The 26,833-nt window shown below is 45.5% G+C and overlaps 1 protein-coding gene across 3 annotated transcripts in view; it reads left to right on the forward strand.

The window, feature by feature from the left end:
- Nucleotides 1-26,833, forward strand: part of ACSL3 (acyl-CoA synthetase long chain family member 3) — a 536,429-nt gene that overhangs the window by 505,825 nt on the left and 3,771 nt on the right. For all 3 annotated transcript variants that reach the window (XM_085634281.1, XM_085634280.1, XM_085634282.1), the window contains exons 13-14: nucleotides 4,300-4,414; nucleotides 17,193-17,350. In XM_085634281.1, the coding sequence (XP_085490407.1) occupies nucleotides 4,300-4,414; nucleotides 17,193-17,350 (273 nt within the window). The remainder of the gene's footprint in view (nucleotides 1-4,299; nucleotides 4,415-17,192; nucleotides 17,351-26,833) is intronic.

Here is a 26,833-nt window from a genome sequence, read left to right on the forward strand (position 1 = left end):
TGGTCCTGCTCTCTGCTCCCACTTTTGTTGGTCTTCTGATGACTTCCAAAAAATGAAATCTAGTTTTCAAGGTTATTGTGTCCCCCTTAAAACTACAGGCTTCTAACCATTTTGCAATTGCATAAAGCAGATTTCAGTCATTGACCCACATGAGGTGTGTCTTTGGTGTTTGGGCTCAGTGCATGACTCCAAGTCATGCCTGGTTTGCACCCTTGTGCATTTGAAAGTGATCGGAGACCTTGAAGAAATGCTGTACATAACCAAGCACAAGAAGTCGTGCCAGGCTTCGCGCAAGTCCTTGCACCCAATCCAAGTCAAGGACTCCGACCCACTCCCGTTTCAGAGGTTGTTCCGATGGGAAATCAACTTTACAGTCAAAGTCCTCTGGCACATCGAAGTCTCGCTCTAAACGGAAATTCAAAAAGGCTAAGCAGGACTCAACCCCACCCTGCCACTCTGTCTAAAGAGAAGACACATGTGCGTAACAGTGTCATTCGGTCTCCCTCCTGATCTCCGGTTGAGGAACCTAATCCACAGTTGATCCCGATATGTTATGAATTTTCCAGGCCATTGATGACACCGTAGCAGGTTGAGGCCTTTAAGAAGGCAATACTGTGATTTTTTTGCCACTCTCCCGGCTCCTTCAAGCACGCCTTCGTGCCTGGAGGATCCACAGGACGGTGCCGTCTGAACCCCTTGAACCCATCACAGGTTTGTCACCAACTCTAGTGCAAACTTCCACCCCTGCTCCACAGTCGTTTTTGGTACCTCTTATGCTACAGGTGCCAGAGGAGAATCTGGTGCTGACTCCAATGTCCGGCCCTGAACCGCCTTCGATTTGATCCAGGAAGCTCTCAGAGTTTGCTACAGCGCACCCAGTCACCATTCACCTTAGGTCTGATTCTATGCTCCCACTACCATGGAGGCATTTTCAGAGGCTTTATTGGCTTTTTGGTTCCAACTCTGGACGGAGCTTGCCACCCTTCAGAGATGATGATGGTTGAGTTGGGTATGATTTACCACTACATTATGTTGACAGTTTCTACATGGACTTACACTAGGCCAGTGGGCTTGATACATGGTTACATTTGCCTTGTGAACCTCCTATGAAAAAGAATTCTTCATTCACTGGTGTAATTCGACAATTGGTGGAGGTTCTGTATCTAAAACTGTCTTCTGTTGAAGTCCAGACAAATGTACTTACTGAAATTTTTCAGCCTGAGCCAGCCTCATATGAGCCCTTGCTTTCCTTCAGTGAAGCTCTTACTGATACCTTAAATGGCACTTAGTCTAAACCTTGTTCTTGCCTGCTGGTGAATTGGCAGGTGGCCATACACCACCGACCGGTGCTGATGACACAGATTTCCTCACCAAGCACCCCACCCCTGAGAGTCTTATTGTATAGGCCTCGACCAGTAATGTGAATCTAAACTCATTTCCAACTTCTCCTCTGGAAAGGGAATCCAGGAGGATTGATTCTTTGGACAAGAGCATGGCAATCTTGCTGATTCGATCCTGGTCTCTGAGGACACTTCCCAGGATTTGCAAAGGTGGCTGCTCGAACACAGTTTGCCTGGCGGCTGGTCTCTCTCCCTTCCCCATCCAGAGTTGACGGAGGTGACAGATGCTTCAGTGATGTATTGGGGAGGTGGAGATCAGAGCACTCTGTTTTCTGGCAGAGAGCCAGTCTGCTGGACTTGCAAGTTATTTGTCTTGCTCTGAAGATCTTCTTGTGTTTCATTAAGGGGAGGCTAATGCAGGTTCTTACAGACAATACCTCCAACATGTCGCAGTGCAGCAAATGTCAGAGGTAGGTCGTGGACCCTGTGCCATGATGCTGTTCCTCTCTAGAGGTGCTTGGACTGCTGGGCAGATTCCTCATTGCAAAGCACCTGGCAGGCTCCCTGAATGCCTGAACCAACAAACTGAGCCTCTGACTTCTGGCAGATCCACTAGTGGCATTTACATCCTGAGGTGGCGCAGGGCATCTTCCAAAGTTGGGGAGAACCCTGATTATATCTGTTCTCCACTGTCGAACGCAGTGTTAAAAACTATGCTCATTGGAGTTTCTGCATGAACTCTCTTTAGGAGACCCATTCCGGCTGAAATCCAAAATGGAACTCGTATTCCTTCCTGCCACTCTCTCTCCTTCTCTGAGTTCTGAAGAAGATCAAGATCAGCCATGCCCAAGTCATCCTAGTGGTTCCAGATTGACCTAGGAGAGTGTGTACCATGAACTTCTGGTCATGAGTATCGTCTGATCAGGTCAACACCTCGGTAGGAAATTTATTCCAGCCACAAGGCAGGGTCCTCCACTCAAATCTACACAATCTTCACACATATAAGTGCAGATTGAACAGCGGCAATTCATTGTGCTTGATCTGCAGTTTAAATTGTTGATGTCCTCCTTGCTGCCAGGTGCCCTTCCATAAAATCCATTAATGCTGGGTGCTTGGGCATATTTGTGACCTGGTGTGGTGTCCTCTTACTGGCAAAGCTGTGGGATATCCTTTTTGTTTGTTTTGTCATTAGCCCAGCTAGATCTTGCAGTGGGCACTATCAAAGGTTATTTGTGGGCCCTTTCAGCCTTTCTGCGTTTGCAACAAGCCATCCTTGTTCAAATCACCTGCTGTGATGAGGTTTGTTAAAGGTTTGAGGTACGTATCCAGTCAAGCCGTTTGTGATGCAATAATGGGACTTGAAGTTCGTCCAGATATTTCTCATGTGTACATCTTTGAACCAATGTGTAGTTAATTGTGGCATCGCCTGCCCTTAAAGACAGTCGCCTTCATAGTGAGACACTACTTTGGTATGTTCTAAGGTGAGGAATCTGTTACAAGTATCCATCAGAAGAACAAATTACTTACCTTTGGTAATGCTTTTTCTGCTGGATACTGTAATGGCAGACTCCTCCCTCACCTGCCGGTCTCCCCTTTGTGAAGTAGTATGCGTCTTTTTTTTTTTTGTTTGTTTTTTTTTTACCTTTAAAAAGGTCATGAGTTTATATTTAGCACACTATAGCCAACAATTGTTCATACTATGCATTGGAGGGCACAGAAAGAGTAAAGATTAAAAAATGAAGTCAGCTTGCAGGGGATAGCTCTTATATGAGGCTCCACTCTTACTTTCAAGATGTTATGTAGTCAGTACAGCTTCGCATAAGGCCACCTAGTGGTACGCGTGAGCACTGCTGTGAAACAATCTCCAGATACAGTGAGTGCCTGCAGATATTCTAAGGTGAGAAACCTGCAGTTAGATAGAATATCCACCAGGAAGAACAATAACATAGGTAAGTAACTTGTTTTTACGCTGAAGCTCTAGATTTCATCTTCTCTTACTTTCCAAAGCCATTGAGGGACATTTTCGAAGAGGAAGCTCCCCCCCCCCCCCCCCCCGCATCATCTTGTCTCCGACATATGGCCATTCAATGCAATATTCCCTAAAGCAGTGTTTTAGTTGATGACTGTAAAACTTGGAACCAGAAAACGAACAATGTTTTCATATTGGAGTGTTTTTAGATATTACATCAAGCGGTAGAGCCTCAGAATTTTCTTAAACTAGCTGATGGCCGTATTATTAGATTGTTTACTTTGTTTACTATTTTTTTCTCAGATTAAAAACTGAAAGATGGTGAATTATATTGCATGGTTAACATGAATGTTGACCTCGCTTTGTCATGCACTGTTAACTCCTTAAACGTTAATCATGGAGATAGTTTCTCTTCATAAAGTAATTTACTTCCAAAAATATGGAAAGGAAATTTATGACTTAATCTTCCAAACGTTAACTGAAGTTCTGCCTGCGCTGGAAAGATACTATTAATGGCATGCAACTTTTCAGCAGCGCTTTTGAGGTGCTATATCAGTGATTTTCCAGTATAGATAAATTCCACAAGCAAAACAATACACACGTCATCATGCGCTATTTCTTCAACTGTATATTTCTTTTTCATTTTTAGCCATTTGCGTTTGAAATATTTGAGATACAGTGAAACGTTTTCTTAAGGTACCATCTATAACATACGGTTCTAAGCAATAACTCTTCAATTAGTTATGTGATTTACTAAAATACTTACCTCTTCAAATTTACAAAGCACAATTAGTAACAATAGTACCTAGAACTCTTGATCTTTGCACTAACTTGTAAGGCAGATTATGTAATATGTTCTGCCAATGACTTTGTACAGGTTAACATTTAGTAGATGTCAATAATTTAGAATGCATTTTACAATTGCTGTTCTGCATTTTTTTTACTGCTCAATCTGAGTGTAATTTGTTCTTTTTTTAAATATTTTAATAGACCGTAAAAAAGACTTGGTTAAACTTCAGGCTGGAGAATATGTGTCTCTTGGCAAGGTGGAGGCTGCTTTGAAGAATCTTCCATTTGTAGATAACATCTGTGCATATGCAAACAGGTAAGAATGCTGACGAGTTCACATGGTTTTACAGGAATTGTGTAAATTCAGTTTTGCCAACAAACACTATAGTCAAAGTACAACTACAAAATATTTCAGTGATATTAGTTATGTAGTTGTGAGACTTGAAACAGCAATCACGTGTTCTCTGTTAGGTCTCATGTCTTATACATGTTCCATATCTGCCCGTAAAAAGGATCAATGGGATGAACACCAAGCCAGATCCTTGTAGGTTACAGTTTCAAATCCTGACATATCGAGTCATGCTTTCATGTATTCAAATTTAATACAATGGTTGCCTTGTTTTTAACCTGGCCCATAAGTTGGTCCCCTCCATAGTTCAATTCAGTTTGTTCACCTGCACTACTAAATGGTTGCCATATTATCAATGGATTGATAGGTGCTTGGGCTCAGCCTAGATTGGAACCTGAGATTTGCAGAGCACACACCCCACACACCTCTCCCCCCCCCCCCCCCCACACGTTTTATTTAAGTGACCTAGAATTGATTTATCTGTACAAGTATGTCACTTTTCTTAACGCCAGATACCGCCTGAAGGACAAGTAAAGGTGGCTGCTGTTCCGAGTTAGTCACCATTTATAAAAACTGAAATTCCAAGATTACACACACTGAAAATCGTCTCAATCAAGAAGGACATTAGAGATGTAATGGGCGAGGGTAGTCTTTTTTTTTTTTTTTTTTCTCTCTTTGTGGTGCCCATTTGCAGAAGGAATGGATGCGGTTAATTTTAATGGGGGGGGGGGGGGGGTCCCTTAAATGGTTTCCTTTGTGAAGGATCGGTTTGGTTTATCACATGTAGAGATTAAGTGAAAGCAAGACCTTCAGTGGGTTCTTTGTAAAAATTCTGCCCCCCGTCAGCTCTTTCACTCCTCTATTTTCTGATTAAATTTCAGTCAAAATTTGTAATTAGCAATCTTCACTCAACTTCTTTAATAGCCTACTGTCAAATGAAGTGAGAAATGCCTTCACATTTTATTATTTGTTTCTCCTGTGGGGGAAGAAGACTGTATCAGATCTACACAAATTGTGAGTGATATACCTCACATTCTCTTAAAGATTGTGAGGTATTTCAAAAGATGTCCAAAAGAACTCTTAAAGGATCGGGAAAGCATCAAACTATGTGGGATGCTTCAGGACATGAGAGCTTAGAAGAAGAGAAAGAAGAAGAAAAGATTGACAAACCCTTGTATATACCAACCCATCCAAATCAGCAAACGTCTGGAGAGGGTTTCCACAGTAGGAGATCTAAGGAAGGGAAGTTAAATGGTAAAGACAGACATCTGCATCAAAGCACTCAGCGTCATTCTAAGCTGACATCTTGGGTAATAACGTCGAGGGCATTGGGCTGACCTATTCACCTCCTAATCCTGGCTTAGTGCTAAGGTCTTCACATACACTTTAGAAGACCTTCTAGGACTTCTATATTATGGATTCTTTCACTCGCCGTTGAACGATTGGACCAGGGTGACACACTCTTCTTTGACGTCCGATAGATCCTGCACATTGTTGCCACGTTTTCTATTACAGTTGATGTCACAGAGATCGAGGATGATAGTCACCTTTGCTGGCTAATCATTCTAACCACTCCACTGCATCTTTGCATTCTCTTAGATATGCATCTCCTCAACACCTTTCAACATCACCCGATTTAACTCCAAGATTCTCGACGTCCTGTCTCTTTTCAATACCAAAATAGAGATCAGAGGAATGCCCTTCAATGATGCTCTAAATGAGTTCCTTCACATTTCACGTTCTCATGTGATCTTACACCACCTCCTTTTCGTCTTCTAAGGACCAATATTCCTTTCCAGGATCCACTATAAGTGCCATTGCGTCCTCTAGATTTACCTCCACCTCAGATGGTTTCAAGGTCTACTTCCATATCACCTATCAAGAGGTGCCACCTATATAAAAGCTTAATACTCGCCTTGTGCACGAGTTATCACTAGGGTTTTTCATAATTATGTTCCACTGATCTTCTCTAAAACTCTTACCCAGCTCCTCTTTTCATGAAGACCAAAAGTTGCTTTTTTTCCATTGTTTACTGCCTCCTGGAGTAGCATATATAATCTGGAAATCAGGTGTTTTTCATCTGCAGTATTTTTATGCAGTTTCTTAAATCTGGTAAATGGTTGTGCGGCCACTTATTTTACCTCTGGGTTTAAGACCCAGTGATATTCCGGATTCCTGTACTTCAACTTGCTTTTGCATCTCTTCAGATGTTTTAATATTTACTTTGAGGTTCATCTCGCCCAACTTATTACATGTTTCCTGCCATTGCACCATATGCTTCTCTGTTTAATCCCGGAGTAAAGGTCGGATTCCCCCATATAGCGATAAAGGGCGCTGGTAAGGATGTGAGACCGATCCTAAGGCCACCTGATCCCAAACACTAATGTTCGCTTTCTTGATCAGAGGAAAGAGACAGGTTAGTTGTGCCATGCTACTTACCAAACGGGTCTCCCCACCATTGTTTGATGAACAGTGTAGCGCCATTACCTTTTGGTTTCTGCTCTGGATCTTTCCAAGTGGTATCCAAGGTGGGCTGCCTGATAATACCGTATGGTATTTGGTATACTTAGTCATCACTGTTTGTCAGGTGAAAATCAGATTCTATTAGGATCCTTGCATCCTCTGCCGTACATATATATTAGTAGTGCATATACTTATATACTTTGAAGCTGTGTGAAACATTCTGTGTGAGTAGTTATGGATAAGGTCTGAAAAAACGAGGAGTCTGGGCATTAGACTAATTTTCTTAGTGGCAATATGACAGAGCCACACGAAGGCCAGGTAACGTCTTCACTGAGTAGCTGCTTCTATCTTGTTTGGCTCTGTAACTTTTGTATATTGCTGGGTTGGCATGGTGAGCAAAAGAATGATGGATTTAACCCAGATCTCTTGACTAGGGGTGAATGTTTTGATTTGTTCTGCATTCCGTCCATCAACTGTGTGTCTTTTGCTTTCTCACCCTAAGTGCGGCAGGTATGCCCAGACGTGGGTCCCGGGCTCACTGCCACTGGAATCAAGCTATCCTGGCTGATAAGGAGTGAAACCCCCAAACCGGTCCTAGGATGCTTGTTTCCGGTCCAGGGAGGACCTGGCTTGGCCGTTCGGGCTGGACTGTTCCCATGAGGCACAGGGTCAAGACTGATTGGCATATGGCCAGGTCTAAACTGGGGTGGCATGGTGAGCCAAAGAATGATGGATTTAACCCAGATCTCTTGACTGGGGGTGAATGTTTTGATGTGTTCTGCATTCCGTCCATCAACTGTGTCTTTTACTCTTGGTTATTGTTGCAGCCAACTGGACTCTTGGATATTTGATAGTACCATTGCTTTGTTTAAATTTGTAATGTGCTTGCAGCCAGCTGACCGTCTCTGGTGGAAGGTTTATCAGTAGTATCCCTGATTTGGATGTTTTAAGGATGAGCTTTACCTCCTTCAATACATCTTTCTTGACCGATCATTTGGGCTAGAGGTTCCAAGTATAAGAGCCACAACAGGGGGAGCAAGTGCACCCCTGTATGGTCCTTCATTTTAATTGTTTGGGTAAACCTGCTGTTTATTCTAATGCACATGAGTAGCCTGCCAGTTCCGTCAATATAAATCTCGGCTCAAGACCTCTATTATAAAGAACTGCCAAGAGAAATACCCAGTTAACTCTATCAAAGGCCTTTCTGGCATCAAAAGATATTAAAAGGGCCACCTTTCTCTTTTTGTTTATTATATCAGTCCTATGTAGTACCTTTCTTCTGTTCTCGACGACCTGTCTGTAAAGTTTAAATCCCGATTGATCTGGGTGTTTCAACTGTGGCACGAGAGTTTCCAGTCTTTGCTGTACATGCTGTAGGTTTCGAACACACAAGGCTGGCAAAACAGCTAATGCCGTCTCCAAGCCAGCTCTAAAAATCTTCCCCTCCTCTTTACTATTGGAAAACTGCAATAGTAAAAAGCCTATGCCCATTCCTTAAAGGCAGATAGAACAAAAAAAAGGTTTAATCCCTCAGATTAACATTTCTGATGCAGCACGTTTATGAATGTCCCAGGAATACTTAAGGTTTACCATTTTACATTCAGTTTCTGTCTTGGAAACTCAAAGTGTCTGGGACTACATCACAGTTTGAAAATGATTCACAGTTTGCGTGAAGGGTCTGTGCATTCTAAAATGTAGGCAGAGCCTCTTTAGGTTGTTAGTCTGAGAGTATTTCTGTATTTTTCAGCAATGAAAGGGTCTGGACAGCAGCGGTTCCCACGCCGGATGCGTACCGCGTGAAGTGTTAAAAATAAAATGGCTATGGCTATGAAATGATTTCTTTACCATTTTAACCAAAGGGCAATGCAGCTGCCAACCTGCCTCTGAGCCAAGAGGGCGTGTCCTGACTGTCCTGTGCTGCTGATTGGCTGGAATCTCCTGAGGCTTGAGCCGGGAGAAGCGCTGGCTTGCGCACTGCATTTGCGGTATTATTTTATCTTGTCACTTATTTTAATCACATTGCTGCTACTGTTTTTAGAATTTTAAATCAACGTTTATCAGTTAACTGTTCGGCTGCTACTGGGGTCATTGTGTTTGGCTCCGATTGTGGTAATTACCCCCCTTACCTGCTTCTCAGCACTTCCTGACTTCGCACAGCCTGCCGAGCTGGTGACGATCGTCAGGGGCCGCCATCTTGGGTGGGGACGTGATTTGCGCTCTAGCGCTTCAGGGTGCACCACTACTTAATCACGCATGGTGCGTGCGCTCCGCTGGCACGCCTAAGGCAAGCCCGTCTGCGACCGTCCGCGCACCGGCCGCGCCATGCGCCAAAATCCCTGGCCAAGTATCCCTTGGTGATGCAACCACTCTTAGCTACTCTAGCAGACAATTACGAATTCTCAACAAGGCTACCAGGCAACTGGACTGTGTGGTTTCTTCACCTGGTTCTGGCCCACACCTCGCTGGTGCCCGGCCTGCTCTACAACTCTGCCAGAGCTGGGCCCAGGCAAAACGCTTGAGGAAGCTCGGGAGTTGGGTTCCAATCTATCTAATGGCAAAATTACGGCTGTCTTTCAATGCTTATTACTTAATGCCCGCTCTCTGGTCAAACACAGTGTCGAGTGTGCTTCACTTATTGAGGATAATAATATTAAATTAGCTTTTATCACGGAAACTTGGTTGGACGAGGCTTCGGGACCTGATTTAGTGATGACCACACCTCCTGGTTTTTCCTGCTACACTGTAAATAGACCCTCTAAGAAAGGTGGAGGATTGGCTGTGCTCTATGATAGTTCCATCAAAACCACTGTCGACACAACAGTCTACTCCTGCTTCGAAGCCCTGTCTTTTGTCTTCACCCTTTATTATGGCCTCACTTTTAGGGGTGTTTTAATATATAGACCTCCGGGTCTTAGGAGCCCTTTTCTAACAGAGGTGGGAGCTTTGCTGGAAGACGGTATGTCCAGGGAGTCATTTACCTTTCTAGGTGATTTTAATTTTCATCTAGAAATGGATGGGGACAGAGACACTGGCAAATTGCTTGACCTTATGGGTAGTATGGACTTTAGACAACTGGTGCAGGCTCCTACTCATCAGACTGGGCACACGCTGGATGGGATCTTCTCTAACTCCACACAGATCTCGGTTACCGAAATCCTTCCCCTGGCCTGATCATTATGCAGTCAGGTTCGAGGTAAAAGGTGGAAAAAACCAGGGCAAAACCTCCACGGGGGGAGCCTAAGGAAATTAGATCATGGAATAAGGTTGTTGGAAATGACCTTAGGGATCTTCTACTCTCCACACAGAAACACCTCCCTTCAGATGTGGAAGAAGCCGCCTCGATATATACATCTTGGCTGGAGTAGGTCTGCCTCACTCTTGCTCCTAAAAAAATCATCATCCCTAAAAGGTTAAAACCTACAGCCCCATGGTACTCTTCAGATCTGAAGTCACAAAAATTAATCTGTAAACAGCTGGAACAGGCTTGGAGGAAGGGTTACCTTCCAGCTGCCAAAGATACTTATAAACAAAGTATCCAGTGCTATAAACACTTACTGTTCCAACTAAAACAGAGTTTTTTGCACACCAGATCAAGCTTGCAAGTAATTTCACTAAGGAGAACTTTATAACATAGTAACCAGACTGGCGCATCCACCTTCCGTTCTTTAAACGCCGACAAGAGGTTTCTGTGAGGAAATTGCCATTTTTTTTCCAGAATAAAGTAGCAAAAATTTTCTAAACGTTTAACGACCCGGTCAACACCAACTTTGGCTTGACGGCCTGTCCGGAGCTAAAATCCACCTTGGATATTTTTCCTCCTATAATACACTTTGAGACCCTTAATTCTCTGGTTACTGCTAAATCTGGGTCACCTTATGACCCCTGCCCTGTGGCAATAGCAAAATTGGCACATGAAACCATAGCCTTGATACTGACGAACATCTTCAACGCTATGTTTACTCTTGGCCAGTTCCCTAAACGTTGGAAGACAGCTTCGGTGCTTCCTTTGCTGAAGAAACCCAATTTGGACATGAATGACTTAAACAACTTTCGCCCCATTTCACGTCTTCCCCTTCCGGCGAAACTGGTGGAAAAACATTTGAACAGCAAACTGAGTACCATTTTGCGTGATACTAATGCCCTCGATCCCACCCAGTTTGGCTTTAGAGAGGGACACAGTACCGAGACTGCTCTTCTCAAATCCACGGATGAAATTAGGCGAGGCTTGGATCAAGGCGGCAAGGCCGTACTGATCCTGCTTGACCTTTCCGCGGCCTTCGACACGGTCCATCATGGAGTCCTGATGGACCGGTTGTCGGCCTGCGGTATACGGAAGATAGCCTGGTCTCTTTTAGAGTCCTTTCTCTCCGATAGACGACAGTCAGTGGCTTGGGGTGATTTCGTCTCGAACCCCTTCTCACTTCCTTGTGGGGTCCCACAGGGTTCCTCCCTTAGCCCTACCCTTTTTAACGTTTATGTAGCCCCTCTGGCCCCTTTGATTGAATCATTCGGCTTTTTTCTGACATCTTACGCTGACGACACTCAAACTGTAATCTCCATGCTTCCAGGCCAGGAGAGGGCATCAGGAGAAAGACTACATGATTGTATGAGGGTGGTAGGAGATTGGATGTTGCAAAATTGTTTAAAGCTCAATGCAAATAAGACGGAAGTAATGCTGTTTGGCAATAATGCCAATAGTTGGACCCCTAGCTGGTGGCCGGAATCTATGGGCACCCTTCCAGTCCCCTCGAGAAAAGCAAAAAATCTCGGTGTAGTTTTGGACGAATGCCTCTCTATACAAGCCCAGGTGAATGCGGTAGTTTCCTCTACCTCCTACATTCTTAGGAGCCTGAGGAAAGTGCTCCCGCTTTTACCCATAGAATGCAAATTCACCGTGGTCACAGCTTTGATTTTGTCTCGCCTTGATTACTGCAATAGTCTCTATCTGAACACGCAGGAAGGTAACCTTCTTAAACTCCAGATGCTCCAAAACTCAGCAGCTAGGCTGCTTACCGGAACGTCCAGGTCTACCCCTATTTCAGATGCCATAAGAAAATTTCACTGCCTAACTGTACAAAAGCGCATTCTATTCAAAGCTCTTTGTTTAGTCTTTCGCGCTTTGCAGGATACAGGCTCTTTACATCTAAGACAACAATTTTGCTGGTATGTTCCAGCAAGATTATTACGCTCCCTGGCAGCAAAGCTTATCATCCTTCCCATCATAAGGAAAGCCAGATGGGGTGGGAGAAGTTTTGTGGCAGGAGCGGCTAGGGCCTGGAATCAGCTTCCGTTTGAATTAAGGAATTCTAAGGATCTTCTTTCCTTTAGGAAGGCGCTCAAAGCTTGGTTGTTTTGATTCTTTCGTTGCAAGTGTTGGGAGAACTACAGCAAGCGCCGGGACACCTTAGGGTAGCTGTGCGCTATATAAGTTCTAATAACATTGGCAGCAGGAGGACTCGAGTGGTGGTGGCCACACGCTTCAAAGTGCGCATGTCACTTTGGCTGACGGTCTTGCGCTGGACAAAGGGACATGCGCACTTTGAAGCTGTCCACACACCTGTCTTGGACAGCTGGGTGGAGACCAAGCACAGGCCTACAGGGCCGGAAAGAGCATTTGGCCTACCCGATCCATCCAATCCTGGCGCTACTCTCATGGAGCATAAGAGCAGCTTCAGGATTGAGTAGGGGGGTTTCTTCGTAATATAGGCTTCAAAGGACAACGAACAAGACACTGAGCCAGCGGATAAGTACACTTTGGTTTTATTTAATGAATGTAATGTGTAATGCATGTGATTTGTTTTATTTTGGAGTGAGGGGGTGTTTTTATTTGGGCTTTTGAGGGAGTTTTAACCCCTTCCCCGCTCATGACGGAACCGTTCCGTCATGAGCCACGGTTGGCGTGTGCTCATGACGGAACGGTTCCGTCATGACAATCCGGTTGGCGGCCGCTCCGCCTGCGCGGCGCTGTTTCCCCGCCTGTGCGGGGCGACAACGCAAATGGGCGGAGTCATGACGGAACCGTTCCGTCATGAGCACAGCTCAACTGTGGCTCATGACGGAGCGGCTCCGTCATGAGCACAGGCCCACCGCGCTGCCCCCCTGCCCCCCCCAGCGCTGCAGCGGAATGTCCGCAGCAGCGAAGGGGTTAAAAAAAAAATTGTATGGGAAATGTGTTTTTTTTTTTTTAAAGTGGCGTGCCAGTTTGCGCGTCTCACCACTTTGAAAGGTCACCACCCACTCCTCTGTCTGGAGGTAGCAAGTCACTCAGACTTGCACGACACTAGCAAAGTTCACAACCCTTGTAGATCAGAGATGCAAGGCAACTTTTTTTTCTCCTGTAGATCAAAATAAGCAATGTAGCTGTGTGTGCTGTATTTGGTTTGTACTCTTTGCTACTGTACATACTTCTAAAGATGGCGACCCGCATAGGAGTGAGATACATTACTTAATGGCATATAATAAATAATACCACATCTTTCTGATATTTTCTGTATAAATGATAAAGTTGTTGCATGGAAGTGAAGATGTATATTTACAAAAAAGTGGATTTACCGGAGGGTATCTTCTAATGGAATAAGCATGCTCCTGGGAGAGGGGAAATCAAGATCACAAGAGGGTAAAGTCTAAACCGCTTCAGTGAAACACTTTTGGCTGTTGTTGAAATATTAAATGTCAGTTAATGTATGACTACCAAAATCGACATTTGGGACATTATCCAGCTCAAATCCTTGCCAGCAATCCAGGCAAGGATCCAGTCTTCCAAATGCCAACTCTAGGACACAACTGTCCCCTCTTTGTTTGTGCGGACTCCCAAGGACACAGTTTGTCACAAACGAGAGGTAGTCCGTCTGTTTTTGTGCTTCCTCTAGAGATTTTATCAACAACCAGCACTGGATGTAACATGGAGAGTAACTCTAGAAACTAAGCAGCTTATCTCTGGCACTACTGCCATCGAGGACAACAGACATGCATTGAAGAGTAAAGTAGCATTGTTTACAAATGGGAATGTATTTGTCTGCCGATTGGCCCGCATGGGTGAAGAGCAACAGTAGAGGACATTGCCTCAGATGACGTGTGTAGTTTCACTGCATGAATTATCTTTGGAAGTCTGTTCCCTAAGAATTTCCCTATTGCCACTTGTGCCCGCTTCCACATTTGACATTATGTATTTTCACCAGTGCCACCCTCTTTTTATTCAGGGATGTATTCCTTCCTCTCTTCTGACTCAATTAGCCTTTTGCACTCACTCTGCCTGGAGTTCTTTCTATGCTTGCCACACTGTTTTTTACTCCTCTCGCTTTCAGCGAATCCTGGGTTTTTACTCTTTTGCTAGTTGCCATTTGCATTCTGCTTTAAACTCCTACCTATAGTGGGAAATCTAAAAGGACAAGTTAAAGGATGCAAAGCATGGTTGGCGTAAAAGCCCTGACCGGCTGATACAGGACCCACGTGAAGTCGAGCCACGCCTTGTATTCTTTTTTATTTTTTTTATTTTTCAAAAACCTTTATTGAGAAGTATCAGGTCAGACACATTACACTGTGCAACACTACAGCTCAAAACAACATAGTACAGGTCAAGTCAAGCATTTGGCAATGAGTAGACCACATCCTACAATGAGCAGAAAAAAACATGAAGGTCAGGATCACAGCTCCACTACACATAGGCCCCTCCACTCTAAGGGGGATACACCTGTGATAATAGCCTCAGTGGGGAGTACCAATAAGGCGGGGGCGCCTATGGAAGGGAAGGGGGCAGTTACTGGCCAGCACCGACGGCCGCCGCGGGCACAGGGCCGGCGGGGATCGTGGGAGAGGCAGCGCCAATGGAGTGGGAACGGGATTGAAGATAGGTAACCAGAGGGCCCCAGATATCTACGGGTTGGGACCTGGTGGGCAATAAGTCCCAGAACTCCGACAGGAGAGTCTGACACCGAGAGGCGTCCTCCAGCCAGCTCTCAACCGTTTGGAGCCGGCCGGCGACCCCAACATATGGCCACCCTATGCCTAGCCAGAACCAGCAGCATCGAAATCAGGCGTCAGGAAGCATCGGGGCAGAATTTTACGAAACCAAGGAGGCACAGGGGAGGGTCGGGGTGCACTGCGACACTAGTAATGTCAGAAATGGTGGAGCACACCATCCGCCAGAACTCTGAGACCTTAGGACATAGCCACGCTAAATGTGCAAAGTCCACTGAAGGGGCAGCGCAGCGCACACAAGAATCCGCTGGAATGAGCCTGAGCCTGTGGAGCTGAACAACCTGTGCAAGTACTTAAAATATATCAGACGGAGCCGGTAGTTCGGTGACGGCTTTTTCGTCTGGTTACAACAGTACTGCCAGTCAGCCTGCGAAATTTCGGTTCCAAGATACGCCACCCACGCCCAATCACGCCCGGTATTCTTTAGCATGAAGACTGATCTTGAAGCACAGTGATCCACAGTAACTACCCCACAGTAGCAGAGAATAGAATCATTAGAGTTAGCCACTGAAATTATATGACCAACACTGTTCAAGTATCATTAAATTGTATCGGTCTCAGTTTGAATGTAAGAATTTATTGGAAGAGATAAATACATAAACAGCAAAATATGGGAGATTCACAAATTGAAAGGCTTTTAGATGTGAAATTCTGCAGGCATTATGTTCACCTGTACATGTTAATCTTGGTCCACGGCTAATGCTTATTTCCTTTTACCCTTCCCCTGTCATTGGCAGTCACATTGAGAGCCCACTTCCTTGCTGCACCATTAACAGCGGGTCCAGCTAGTTGCTAGCAGGGAGCCACAGACATCAACAATGTGACAGCCAGCACAGATCTCCCGTCATGGCTGGTGCTTGCCTTAGTCCTGCCACCTCCTACTCTCCCTCTTTGGGCTGCCCTGTGGCTTCCCCACTTAGCCTGCTGCATACGCTACACAGCCAGGCCGCATTCAGGCCCCGGAGGTCCGGTGGGGACTATGGTACTGTTGTCACTAACTCATTCCAACGGGAGGGTGCACCTGGGGGCCTCTTGATAGCAGCTTCAGCTGTGCAGTTAAGAGCGGGGAGATTTCAACGGACGATGATGGAAAATTAAATCCATAATTAATTTTCCCTCGTTGTCGTCTGTCGAAATACCCAACCTCCACCCGGCCCCAGCGCTCTGCCTGCACGGGCCGCGGCTGCTTGATATGTTACTTGCTTCAGCTTGCTTCCAGTTGTCTGGGGGACAGTCCAAGTTGGCTGATGTACCTCTGAAGACGGCCAGGCCTAGGATTATGAGGTGGACACAAAGCCGGACAGTCACTGGCCACCATTTAGAGGAGTGCATGCTCGCCTGCCTGACCCATTCCAGCTGATGATTCCAGTCAGGCTGGGGGGATTGGGGGCAGTGCTGTAGCTCTCCGGCTTGTGACCATCACATGTGGGTCTGGGCTTCAGTGCTTGACGAGCTTTGCATATGGCACTACCAGTGTCTTTGCCTCACCAAAAATAGTTGGCGTGGCTCACTTTGTGTCATGCATAAAATTCCTTAGCCTGCTGCCATTTTGAACAAGTTATTAAATCACTGACAAAGGTCCTCTCTGTGCACCTGATGCCTCTGCTGATTTCCAACAACAGAAGCCCTGGACCCTCTAAAAGGATTAGTGGCAATGAGCACCGGCACACATTTAGCACAGCAGTCTTTGTCCTGACAGGAGCCAAGGGCCTGTGGGAATAAGTATGCATTTAGCAAGGAATGCAACAATTATGCAAGTAAAATCAAAATAGATAAATGAATGTATTTGTCACTAGGGAGTGTGATGGTGTCAGTGTAGTTCTTGGCTACTACTCATTTGTGGCTAAGACCAAGATGTGACTTCTCAGTGTTAAAGCTTCGATTGTACTGACAGCGTAGCAGATATGGTTGTTTTCTCTTTGTTTTCAAATAGACAATAAGCAATTGCAGTCATCCCCGAGCACAGAATTTGAGTTTTAAACGATATTTCTTTCTGGTATTAGATACTCTATGTGCATGCTGGTTTTAAGTATCTATCCGTAGATTTGTCATTAAGAGCTTGCATTTATTTCATATGGTGCATTAATGCCAATTGGGCCATTTTTCTGTATTCTGGGATGATATAGTAGCCTTATGATCATTATCAAGTCAAATAGGCTGCTTGGTTTGGTAATGTCTGCTGAAACAGTTATACAACCATTTGTTTGCCTTGAAAGATCAATACATGATAATTGATAATATATTTGGTAGAAAGTAGTGTGCCTTTAATCTTGTTAACATTACTTTTAATGTGTTCATGTTTTAGTGACCAATCGTATGTCATAGGATTTATTGTGCCTAACCAGAAGGAGCTGCTAAGAATGGCCGAAAAGAATGGCATTCAAGGAAAATTTGAAGCAATCTGTAACAATCCCCAAATGGAAAAGATTGTACTAAAAATTATATCTGATGGGGCCAAAACAGGTGAGTTTTTGTTTTGTTCCTTTGCCATTTTTTATTTGGTATAGTGAAGTCCATCTTTTTGCTTTACCTCTGACAGGAAGTTACTCTTATTTTTAACAAAATGTCCTACTTTTCCCACAGAGTAACTTTACAAATATTTCCATTGCTTTATTCACAAAATGGAATTTTCAGATTGAGACATGTCTGCAACTGTATTTTAAATACAGTCTTCGCTAAATTTAGGCTGCATATCATCTCCAGTTCACTAAACAAGTTCCAAGCTTTAATGAAGTTCAGAAATGTAATCCCAATCCGCAAGCCATCTGCACAGTAACATAGTGGTAAGTGTGTGGGGGAGTGAGTTTTCCATACAGTATCACTTGCCAATTTTCTGAATTGACCTGAAAAGATCTTCCCAGCATTCAAGTTTCTTTGGCTTGAATACACCAGCCCCGATGTACTGCCATCTGCCTATATTTTTGAATCAAGGTTAAATATTGAAATGGCCAAGCATGAAAATATTTCCTCAAAATTGGATTCATATGATCCCTTTGATCCTTACTGGCTATCGGGTAAGAAATCCAGGGGGTATTTTTGTTAACAGCAGAATGATCAAAAGGAATAGCCTTTATTTTGTAGCCCTTTCATCTTTTTCAGACTGCTGGTCTCTCAACTCGTTAGTAGATGGCCACAAGGCTTGTGCCTTCAGAGTTCTGCCATCAGAGTCTATTTAGATTTTCCAATGCCCCAAGGTGTTTAAAGACCAATGGAAATACCATTTACCAGTTGGATGGTCACTCACTGCAACACGTTAGTACCAACATGGTCAGATGTGATCTACTTCTCTGGCACAAGTTCAGCTGCTATGCCTCCTTGCTCCCAGGAGGAGCATCTGTTAATTCCTACCTGGGAAAGATAACTATGGCTGAGAAACTGTAATACATCATACACACTGCTACTGGGACCATTAACATGTCTATGCAGCGGCAGCTGATACTCAAGTTTTCAGAACTGAAGTACAATGCCCATTAGAAAGTCATTAACCTCTTCTTTGATGGGAAGAACTTCATGGATCCCACAATAGATTAGGCGATGAGTCAATACAAAAGTGAAATTGTCCTGGGTAGGCACTTCTTTTGACCCACGTACCTAGCTGAGTCCTCCACTTCCTCCGAAAGCATTCTGAGGGATTACAGAAAATACCTCCAGTTCATCAGTAAGTGGCATTTGACCACAGGGCTGCCCCACAGTTTTTTTGTTTAAACCTGGACTTGGTGGCTGTCATTCTGCATAAGCGGAATGTTCACTGTTACTCATATTTGTGTGGTGTCCAAGGAGGGTATGTAATTCACAATAACATTTACACTGGAGACCTGCCAGACAGGGATGTCCTCTTCATCGTACAGATGCTTTCACACATATCCTGCGTGACCTGACCGCATATGAAGCTGGGATTTTGTTTTTGTGTTTTTTTTTTTTTTACCCTGCTAACATGAAAATCTAGCATGAGCAGTGAGGCCTACACCTGTCCATGGTGATTCAAAGGGCCAGAACCTGTTATGTTATCTAGAGGAGCGCATCAAGCGCACCCTTTTAATTGACATGGGTATACGGTCTATGTGTTGGTTTGTTGACATGAAGCAGTGATAGCAGCATACCAATATTCTTGTGGATTGATAGTACTCGGTGGGCCATTTTTTTGTTCAGGGGTTTGGCCTGACGGCCACACTCCTAAAATTCTGCTGGGATGCGACACCCAGTCCCTTGTGCTGATATCCCATACCCGTGTATGTAAGGTGTGGATGGTAGCAACATTTTACGTTGTGGCGAGAGTCTGATTGCTGGGATCAGTGTGATCCAGTATGGATGTCCCTTGGTTTGACATGGTGCAAGTTGGTGAATAGGATACAACTTTCCCAGATATTGGGCATGTATTGCCTGCATTTCTGCAGCTAAAGGAAGGAAACCCAGACACTGAAGTGAGGGAGGATGGCGACAGGGCTGTCTTTAGAAATTCTATGAGGACCTTCTAGCAGGGGATTGCTGATTAGTCTGTCCTGAACACTGCCATTTGATGGATGGTAGGCGAAAGGGAGTGAGTCAGAAAATTCTGTTAGTGCTGAGGCAGTTTCTAGGAGGGCCTCCCCATTTGTGTTTCCATGATTGGTACTTCACAAAGGCTGATGACCACCAGGTGCGTTGTCTTCACTCCTCTTTGTGTCCCTGTTTTGGGAGATTCCTGCTTAGATTCACCATTACTGGCAGTGGAAGCCATCATCTTGCACATAGACTGAGTCTGCACTGCAGCCATTAAAAGACTTTTAAAAACTTACCACTGCAAATCGATTCCAGGACCTTAAACAGTGGATTAGTCTCTACATTCAGGAAAATTCATACAAAGGTGGGATGCAAACTATCCCACTTTGTTCTGCTTGCCTTCTTGACTAAGGAATGTAGTATTCTGCAGAGTACTCAGAGCTGCAGTAATCCAGGACTGATGTCTGCTTCACAGCCAGTCTCTCGTAGGTGATGAGCCATCAATTTAAATCTATGCAACTTGGAGATGCTGTGGATCTCACTAGCGCTGTCTGCTCAGATAGGGGAGGAGAGGGCCTGGCTCTGCATGAGGAGGGGAGACTTTTCAGGGGGAGTATCTCAGCAGTGTTTCTGGTGCCTCAGACACCCAGAAAAACCCAAATTGTGCTCAGAAGTATCGGCCTGCTGTCTCACACCTCCATCACTATCTGAGGTGCCTGTACTGCTGTAGCCATCGTAATTGGACAAAGACGTAATCACGTCCATGGTGGAGGGAACCCATACACCAACTGCGTGGAGGCCACAACTGCTAAAGATGGAGAATTGTTTGCCAAGGCCTGCTGTACTGCTTTCTTCAGTGCTGGTACCAAAAGGTGGGGTCTCTGTAACAAGATTGTTTCTTCTGATACAGTTGCCGTCTGTGTAACCGCAGAGGGTGAACTGAAGCCAATTCAAGCACTGTGTCGCATTCAGCCGAGCAGGTAAAACATAAGGACATGTTGAGAGACAGTGTCTTGCACTAGTGCTTCACGTTAAAATGGGTAATGAGTGCTGATACGAATTCTGTGGCAAGATACAAACTGTATTGACCTACGGGTCCATGCATTTAGCTATTACCAACATAGACTAAGTATTGAACTTGCACCTGAGCCGATTTCTCGGCTTAAGTTTTCCTGCACTGCTAGGTCACTATGGTAGTTTGGAGGCTACAGCCTCTGGCTTGATCTCTATAACTAGGCAAGAACTGCCATTGTTGAATTAGGACACTGTTGTGGGTACTATAACAATTGCTTTAGCACATAGTATTGTTGAACCCTGTAGCTGAAATCTAGGAGTCTATGGCCCTCACAATACCTCTATGAGAAGGCTGTGACTGTTCTCCCTTACTTCCCTGAGAATCAAATGCAGAAAGTGTGTGCTTTGCAGAGGCATAGTAGGACATGCCCCAGGCCACCATAGGCCAATAACCCTAACCCCCATGGTTGTCACCCCTCACTCCCATGAATGACAAAACCAAATACAAGCTTAAAATCGGAGTGAACCACCATAAATCAATTCTGGTTGGTCACTTCCAGAAGGATTCAGTTCGTAGAAGGTTCTACCCTCGCAAAGTGCTTCCTCCTCTACCAGAGGCTTATGGTTCCGGAGGCCTGTGGGAGTCCAAACATTCTGCATGGGGTGGTACCACACATGTTCCATTTTCATTGCCTGTGATTCTATCTGGTGGAGAATTGGGACTAGCTTCAGGAAGTACAACAAAGCTCATTCTGGTCCTCTCCTTCCTTGGTTCCAACCTTGAAATGGTGGTGTCACTCTCCCAGTCACTTAATGAGATGCCCTTTCCACCTCTCTTGTCCATAGATCTCTGGCCCCTCATTTTTTGGGGTGAAGTACATTGCAGGGAACTCTCCATAAGTGCTTTGCAGTCAGATATGTCACTGTACATAAATATGTTGGACCTCAAATTCTACTCTTTGGTTCTGAAGACTTATCTGTACGTGCAGAAATCCGTGGTGGTACACACAGACACCTTAGCATTCTTCGCACCAGGAAACGAGAAGGAACCCTTTCTCGTAGCTCTTTGCGCTGGGTTTAGCACTATGGTAATTAACACTGCAACAAGACATATTCCTGCTAGTCCTCCACGTTGTTGGGGATCAATATCATCACTGGGCACTGGCTAGTTGGCACCTCTACCCTTCACTCCAGGAATTCCTTTACCCGCTTCTTCTAGGTCTGAAGTAGAATCAACACTGATGCGTTTGCGACCCTCCTCAACACCAAGTGTAATAAGTTTGCCTCTTGGATCATCAGGGGGCCTGGATCTCTTGGGGGACAGCATGAAGATGCATTGGACAAGGATTCTGGGTCAGAATGACCTAGAACAGTGGTTCTTAACCTGTGATCCCTAGTCCCTTGAGGGGCACAAAACAACTACTTGGGGGAAGGGGGTCTGCGACAGCTTATAAAATAATTTATAATAGATAAATAAACTGTATATCCATGAAAAAGCAAAATTGATATTTGTAAACTGCTCAGTATATCAAAAAGCATTTAAAATTGGGTGCTATAAAGTAAAGTGGCATCATCTTGATGCATGGGAGCTGCGCAGGTTGAGCAAACAGAATCTAGTAGGGGTGATTGGTGGCTTCTGCTGAAGCACCGGCATGCACCAACAAAAAGAAAGCTTGAGTTTGAACATAAAAGACGACTATTTACTAGAGTCTAACATATCGCCTCCTCTTTTTTTTTTTTTTTTTTTTTTAAATGAGTCAATTTTGAAAAACTCCAACCTTCCCATTAAATTAACATTTTTGCTTTTTTCTGATGTTTTTTGGGCTATATACAAGATGTCATAATTTGTGGCCTGGTTTGATGTATACCGAACAAATTGTTTAGGCAGGGCTCCAGGCTTCCAGTAGTGGAGCTGCTACTGACTCCTGTTTATTTCCTTGTACGCACATCTAAGTGGGATTTTGAGGTGCCTTATTCTAAGGGCGTCCAAGCCCATTGCGTGTTATTTTAAGTTTATGATTTTACTTTTTATTTTAATTTTTAAAAAAAACTTTTTATTAAACATTGCTCATTAGTTGATATTTTCAAGGAAACAGTTCTGTTCACATATTACATACATTGCAAGTGTATAGCACATCGTATAGTGTGACCTATCCAGAATACAAAAATCGGGGTCGCTTCTACGGCCCAACTCCAACATTCTCTTCAGTCTGCAAATTTCCTCCCGCGTCCCAGAGGTAGTCATTGCAACCCTCACACACACTCCTCAGAATTCCCTATATGCCTGCCTTTCACACCTGTCCCATTTCTTTGTGCAACCCCATCTCTGGCAGATCACTTTTTCTGCCCCTTGGCACCAATCTAGATCAGACTTCCACACAGTCAGGAGACCTCAGCCCTACCCCACGCACTGGTTATGTTATGCCACCCCCGTTGCCAGCATTAACCAATTTGTTTGATATTTTCACCTCTTGGCCCCCCCCCCCCCCCAACCCCACCCCACCCTCCTCATTACTGCCAGCAGCAGCCACTTGGCACACAGTGGAACTGCAACCGAGCGCACTTGGGACATTGTCTCAGCAATCGCCCTCCATTAGATCTGTATTTTGGGGCACTCTCAGAGAATGTGGAAATAGTTCCCGTCCTGACCACAGCCTCTCAGGCAATCGGAGTTAATCATCCTCCCCATTTTAACCAACCAAGTGCGTGAGTAATAGGCACAATGTAGGATCCAAAGCTGAATCCGGTGGAATCGAGCCTGGATAGCTATCTCTTGTGGGCTTTGGATCGCCTCCACCCACTCCTCCTCATCCAAGTCTCCCAGATCCTCTCTCCAGGCCTCCCTCAACTTCACTAATGGGTCTGGGGAGTTGTAAACCAACTTACGGTATGCAACTGAGATTTGCTGCTTCGGAATGTCCACTGTAAGGAGACGGTCCTCCAGATGGGAGGCCTCCGACAGTTATTCCCCCTTGAACAAGTTCCTCCGCTGTGTATGCCTAACTTGTAAGTATTTAAATATCTCAGTTTCCTTCAACTGGAAGTCGCTTTTTGAGGTTTCTAATGCTCCACGCCTATGAGTTCCCAACCAGAGAACCCCCTCAGGCTTCTCACCTCTCGCAACATGCCACTTCCCCACAGCTCGGTCATATTAGTTAATCTGCCTTCCCAGCCTATGGCCTCTCTCCAAGTACGAACCACTGTATGAGAATGCAGGGGCAGATCTCATTCCTTTCTTTTCTGATATAGAATCCCATCGTGACCTCTTCGTCCATCAACGCTCTATCCACTGTATACGCTGGCTCCCTATGGTCCGCAAAAACCCAGTCGTTGACCACTAGCAATTGGGCGGCCCAATAGTACTTCTTGTTGTGTGGTATCGCAATACCACTGTCATACATCCCCCCCTCTGTAGCTTGGAAAGCGTAATACATAGTGCACCCCCCTGCCACAGCAAGGTCCGCACTTCATGTTCAATTTTGGAAAAGAATTCTTTGGGGATCCAAAATGGCGTGTTCTGAACACACATATATCAAGCGTGGGAGAGACATCATCTTATACAACTCTGCTCTCCCCATCAATGTCTATGGCAGGGCACCCCAGTGCTGGAAGTTACCCTTCAGTCTGTCTAGATGTGGACTCTGATTTAGGCATATGAAGTCCTGTGGGTCACGGGTAATGTGTATCCCCAGACATAGGAAACTGTCCCTCTTTACCGTTACCGGGGCAGGACAGGAGCGGGGGAGTTGCAACTGCCCTCCACCAGCGGGAAGACAATGACTTAGCCCAGTTAATATAATAACCGGAATAGCTACTGAAGAGCTTGGGTATGTGTAGGATTCTGCCAATGGAGGGGGCGGGTCTGGACAAATATAATAGAATGTCATTGGCTTACAAGGAAATGCGCACCTCCCACTACCCCGACAATACACTCCCCATACTAACCAGTCCCGTCAAACCCATGCCACTAGTGGTTTGAGAGCCAGGGCACAGAGCATGGGAGAATGGGGGCATTGCAGCCTCGTACCCCTATGGAGGGTGAAGATTTTGGAAACCCCTCCATTGATCCGTACCCTGGCCAGCGACTCCTGATAAAGTAGCCTGAACCATGCACAAAACCTCGGTCACAGTCCCACCCTTATTAGTGTTGCCCGCATATAGTTCCATTCTATACTGTCAAACGCCATTTTCGCATCTATGGACATCACAACTCCGGGGTCTGCCTTAGGTCCCCAAGTCTCATGGAGCACTCCAAATACGCGCCGTATATTCAGACAGGTTCTGCATTGTGGCATAAAACCTGACCGCTAAGGGTGAATTAAGGATGTGATGAAAGTCCTCAATCTGGTTGCTAGCACTTTAGTCTCAACATTTAGCAGAGATATGGGTCTGTAGGAACCATAGTCGTCTCGCCTTTCTTATATCACCACCACCGTGGATACCCTCTAGTCCAGCGGCAATGTACCCCTATCTCACGCTTCTCTAAACATTGCCAGCACGTGTGGGCCACCTTTTCCGCTTTCCCGCTGTCCTGTTGTACAGTTCCACTGGCAGGCCATTAGGCCCCGAGGCCTTCCCAGACAGCAAATCCTGCAGTGCAGCAGCGAGATCGTCCTCAGTCAGGTCGGCATCTAGCGACTCCCTAGCTTCTGTGGAAAGCTCCGTCAGGGGGAAGTCTTGTAGAAACATCACTACAGTCCTCCGTCGTTCTAGTCTTTGTTGACTCCTATAACTTTTTGTAATAAGCAACAAAAGTATTATCTATTGAGTAGTTTGTCATCTGAGTCACCCCCATATAAGTTTTCACCTCCAGAACCCAAGACCTCTCCTTGTCTCGTCTGTCAAGCAAAGCCAGTAATCTACTTGCTTTATCCCCTACATCATATAGTCACATCTGTGTTGCAAGCACATGTCTTCGTGCACTATGTTTTATAAGTCCCTAAGATCCTGTTGCTTACAGCACAATCTCTGGCGAAGATCTTCAGACCCCCCCCTTAACCACCTTCGCTGCAAGGGCCAAAACCTGACTAATCTTTATTGTATTTGAGGCGATGGTCCGTCTTGATTACACCTCCCCGCCCCCCCCAGTGAGTGCCTCAGACTCTCCCATTAACCACCTTCGCTTCAAGGGCCAAAACCTGACTAATCTTCAGTGTATTTGAGGCGATGGTCCGTCTTGATCCCCCCAGTGAGTGCCTGAGCCTGTCCCCTCAAAAACACCTTGAGCACCTCCCACAATACACAGCTCGAATCCACTGTTGCTATCTTCTCCCTGAAATAGAGATCTACTTGCTCCTCAATCCTATCCCTGTGGCCCCCCATGCTTCAGATACCAAGGGTCAATCCTCGTGGGCAGGGCAAATTCCTGTGTGGGCCCCTCCAATGTTACTCCCACCGGGCAATGATCGGACACACCCCACGCATAATGCAGCGCATGCTTGAATCTACCAGCATGTAACTGTTGTATGTACAGGTAGTCTAGGCGGGAGGAGCTATCGTGCAGTGCCGGAACAGTAGGTAAATTGTCGTGTTAGAGGGTGGTGGTGCCGCCAGAGGTCCACCAACCCCAGTGCCTCCACAAATGGACCCAGTGGCCTCCGCTCCCCCATTAGGACTGAGCCAGACTCTTTTGAGCCCTGGCCCCGTCACCGCATTCCTGTCTCTCCCCAACCCCCAACCCCCAATCACCCCCCACCCCCAATCACCAGGATTCCATCTGGCTTTTCTAACAAGAGGGCGCTAACCAGTGGGATGGCACCTCCATGTAAGCGCAGTGGGACGTACACCAAGATGACATTAACCGTTTCTCCCTCCGAGGATCCCAAAATTGCCACATATCTACTTTGGGGGTCATGCCAGACTGGGGTACGACAACTGGGACAAAGCGTTTGAACAGCATTCCCACCCCGTAAATCTTTAGTATAGCCTGCATGCGCCACTAGCTGGTAGCCAAATCTATCAAGGGCTTGGTAATGTTGACCTCTTAGGTGAGTCTCCTCAAGTAGGACCAGATCATGTGTGTGTCTGCGCAAATATTGGAGAACCAATTTCCTCTTAATATTGTTACCCGGACAGTTAACGTTCCAGGTCCAGACCTTCAGGTCTTTCTTATTGGGGTGTCCCATCTGGCCAAGATAACTTCTGCCCTATCGCTAGTCCTCCTACCCTCTGACCCCACTGTTCCCCCTTTTGCAATGTAGATGTAGGATGTTTCAAGTATCATGTGTGATCTGTGATTGAGCTATCGAAACAGCTGAAAAATCAAACTTTTAACAACCAATGCATATGCATCAAATCCCAGAACCCTCCTCCCCACACTTGTCGCAACCTGAATACCCCCCTCCCTGCTACCCGGCTTCGTGAGCCTTGAACTGCCCACTACCCCCACCTTGCAGAGTGCCTGTCACCCCATAAGGAAGATTTGCTAACTTGGGTGTGTTGCCCTCTCCACCT

The sequence above is a fragment of the Triturus cristatus genome, chromosome 11 (assembly GCF_964204655.1).
Source record: "Triturus cristatus chromosome 11, aTriCri1.1, whole genome shotgun sequence".
NCBI lineage: Eukaryota > Metazoa > Chordata > Amphibia > Caudata > Salamandridae > Triturus > Triturus cristatus.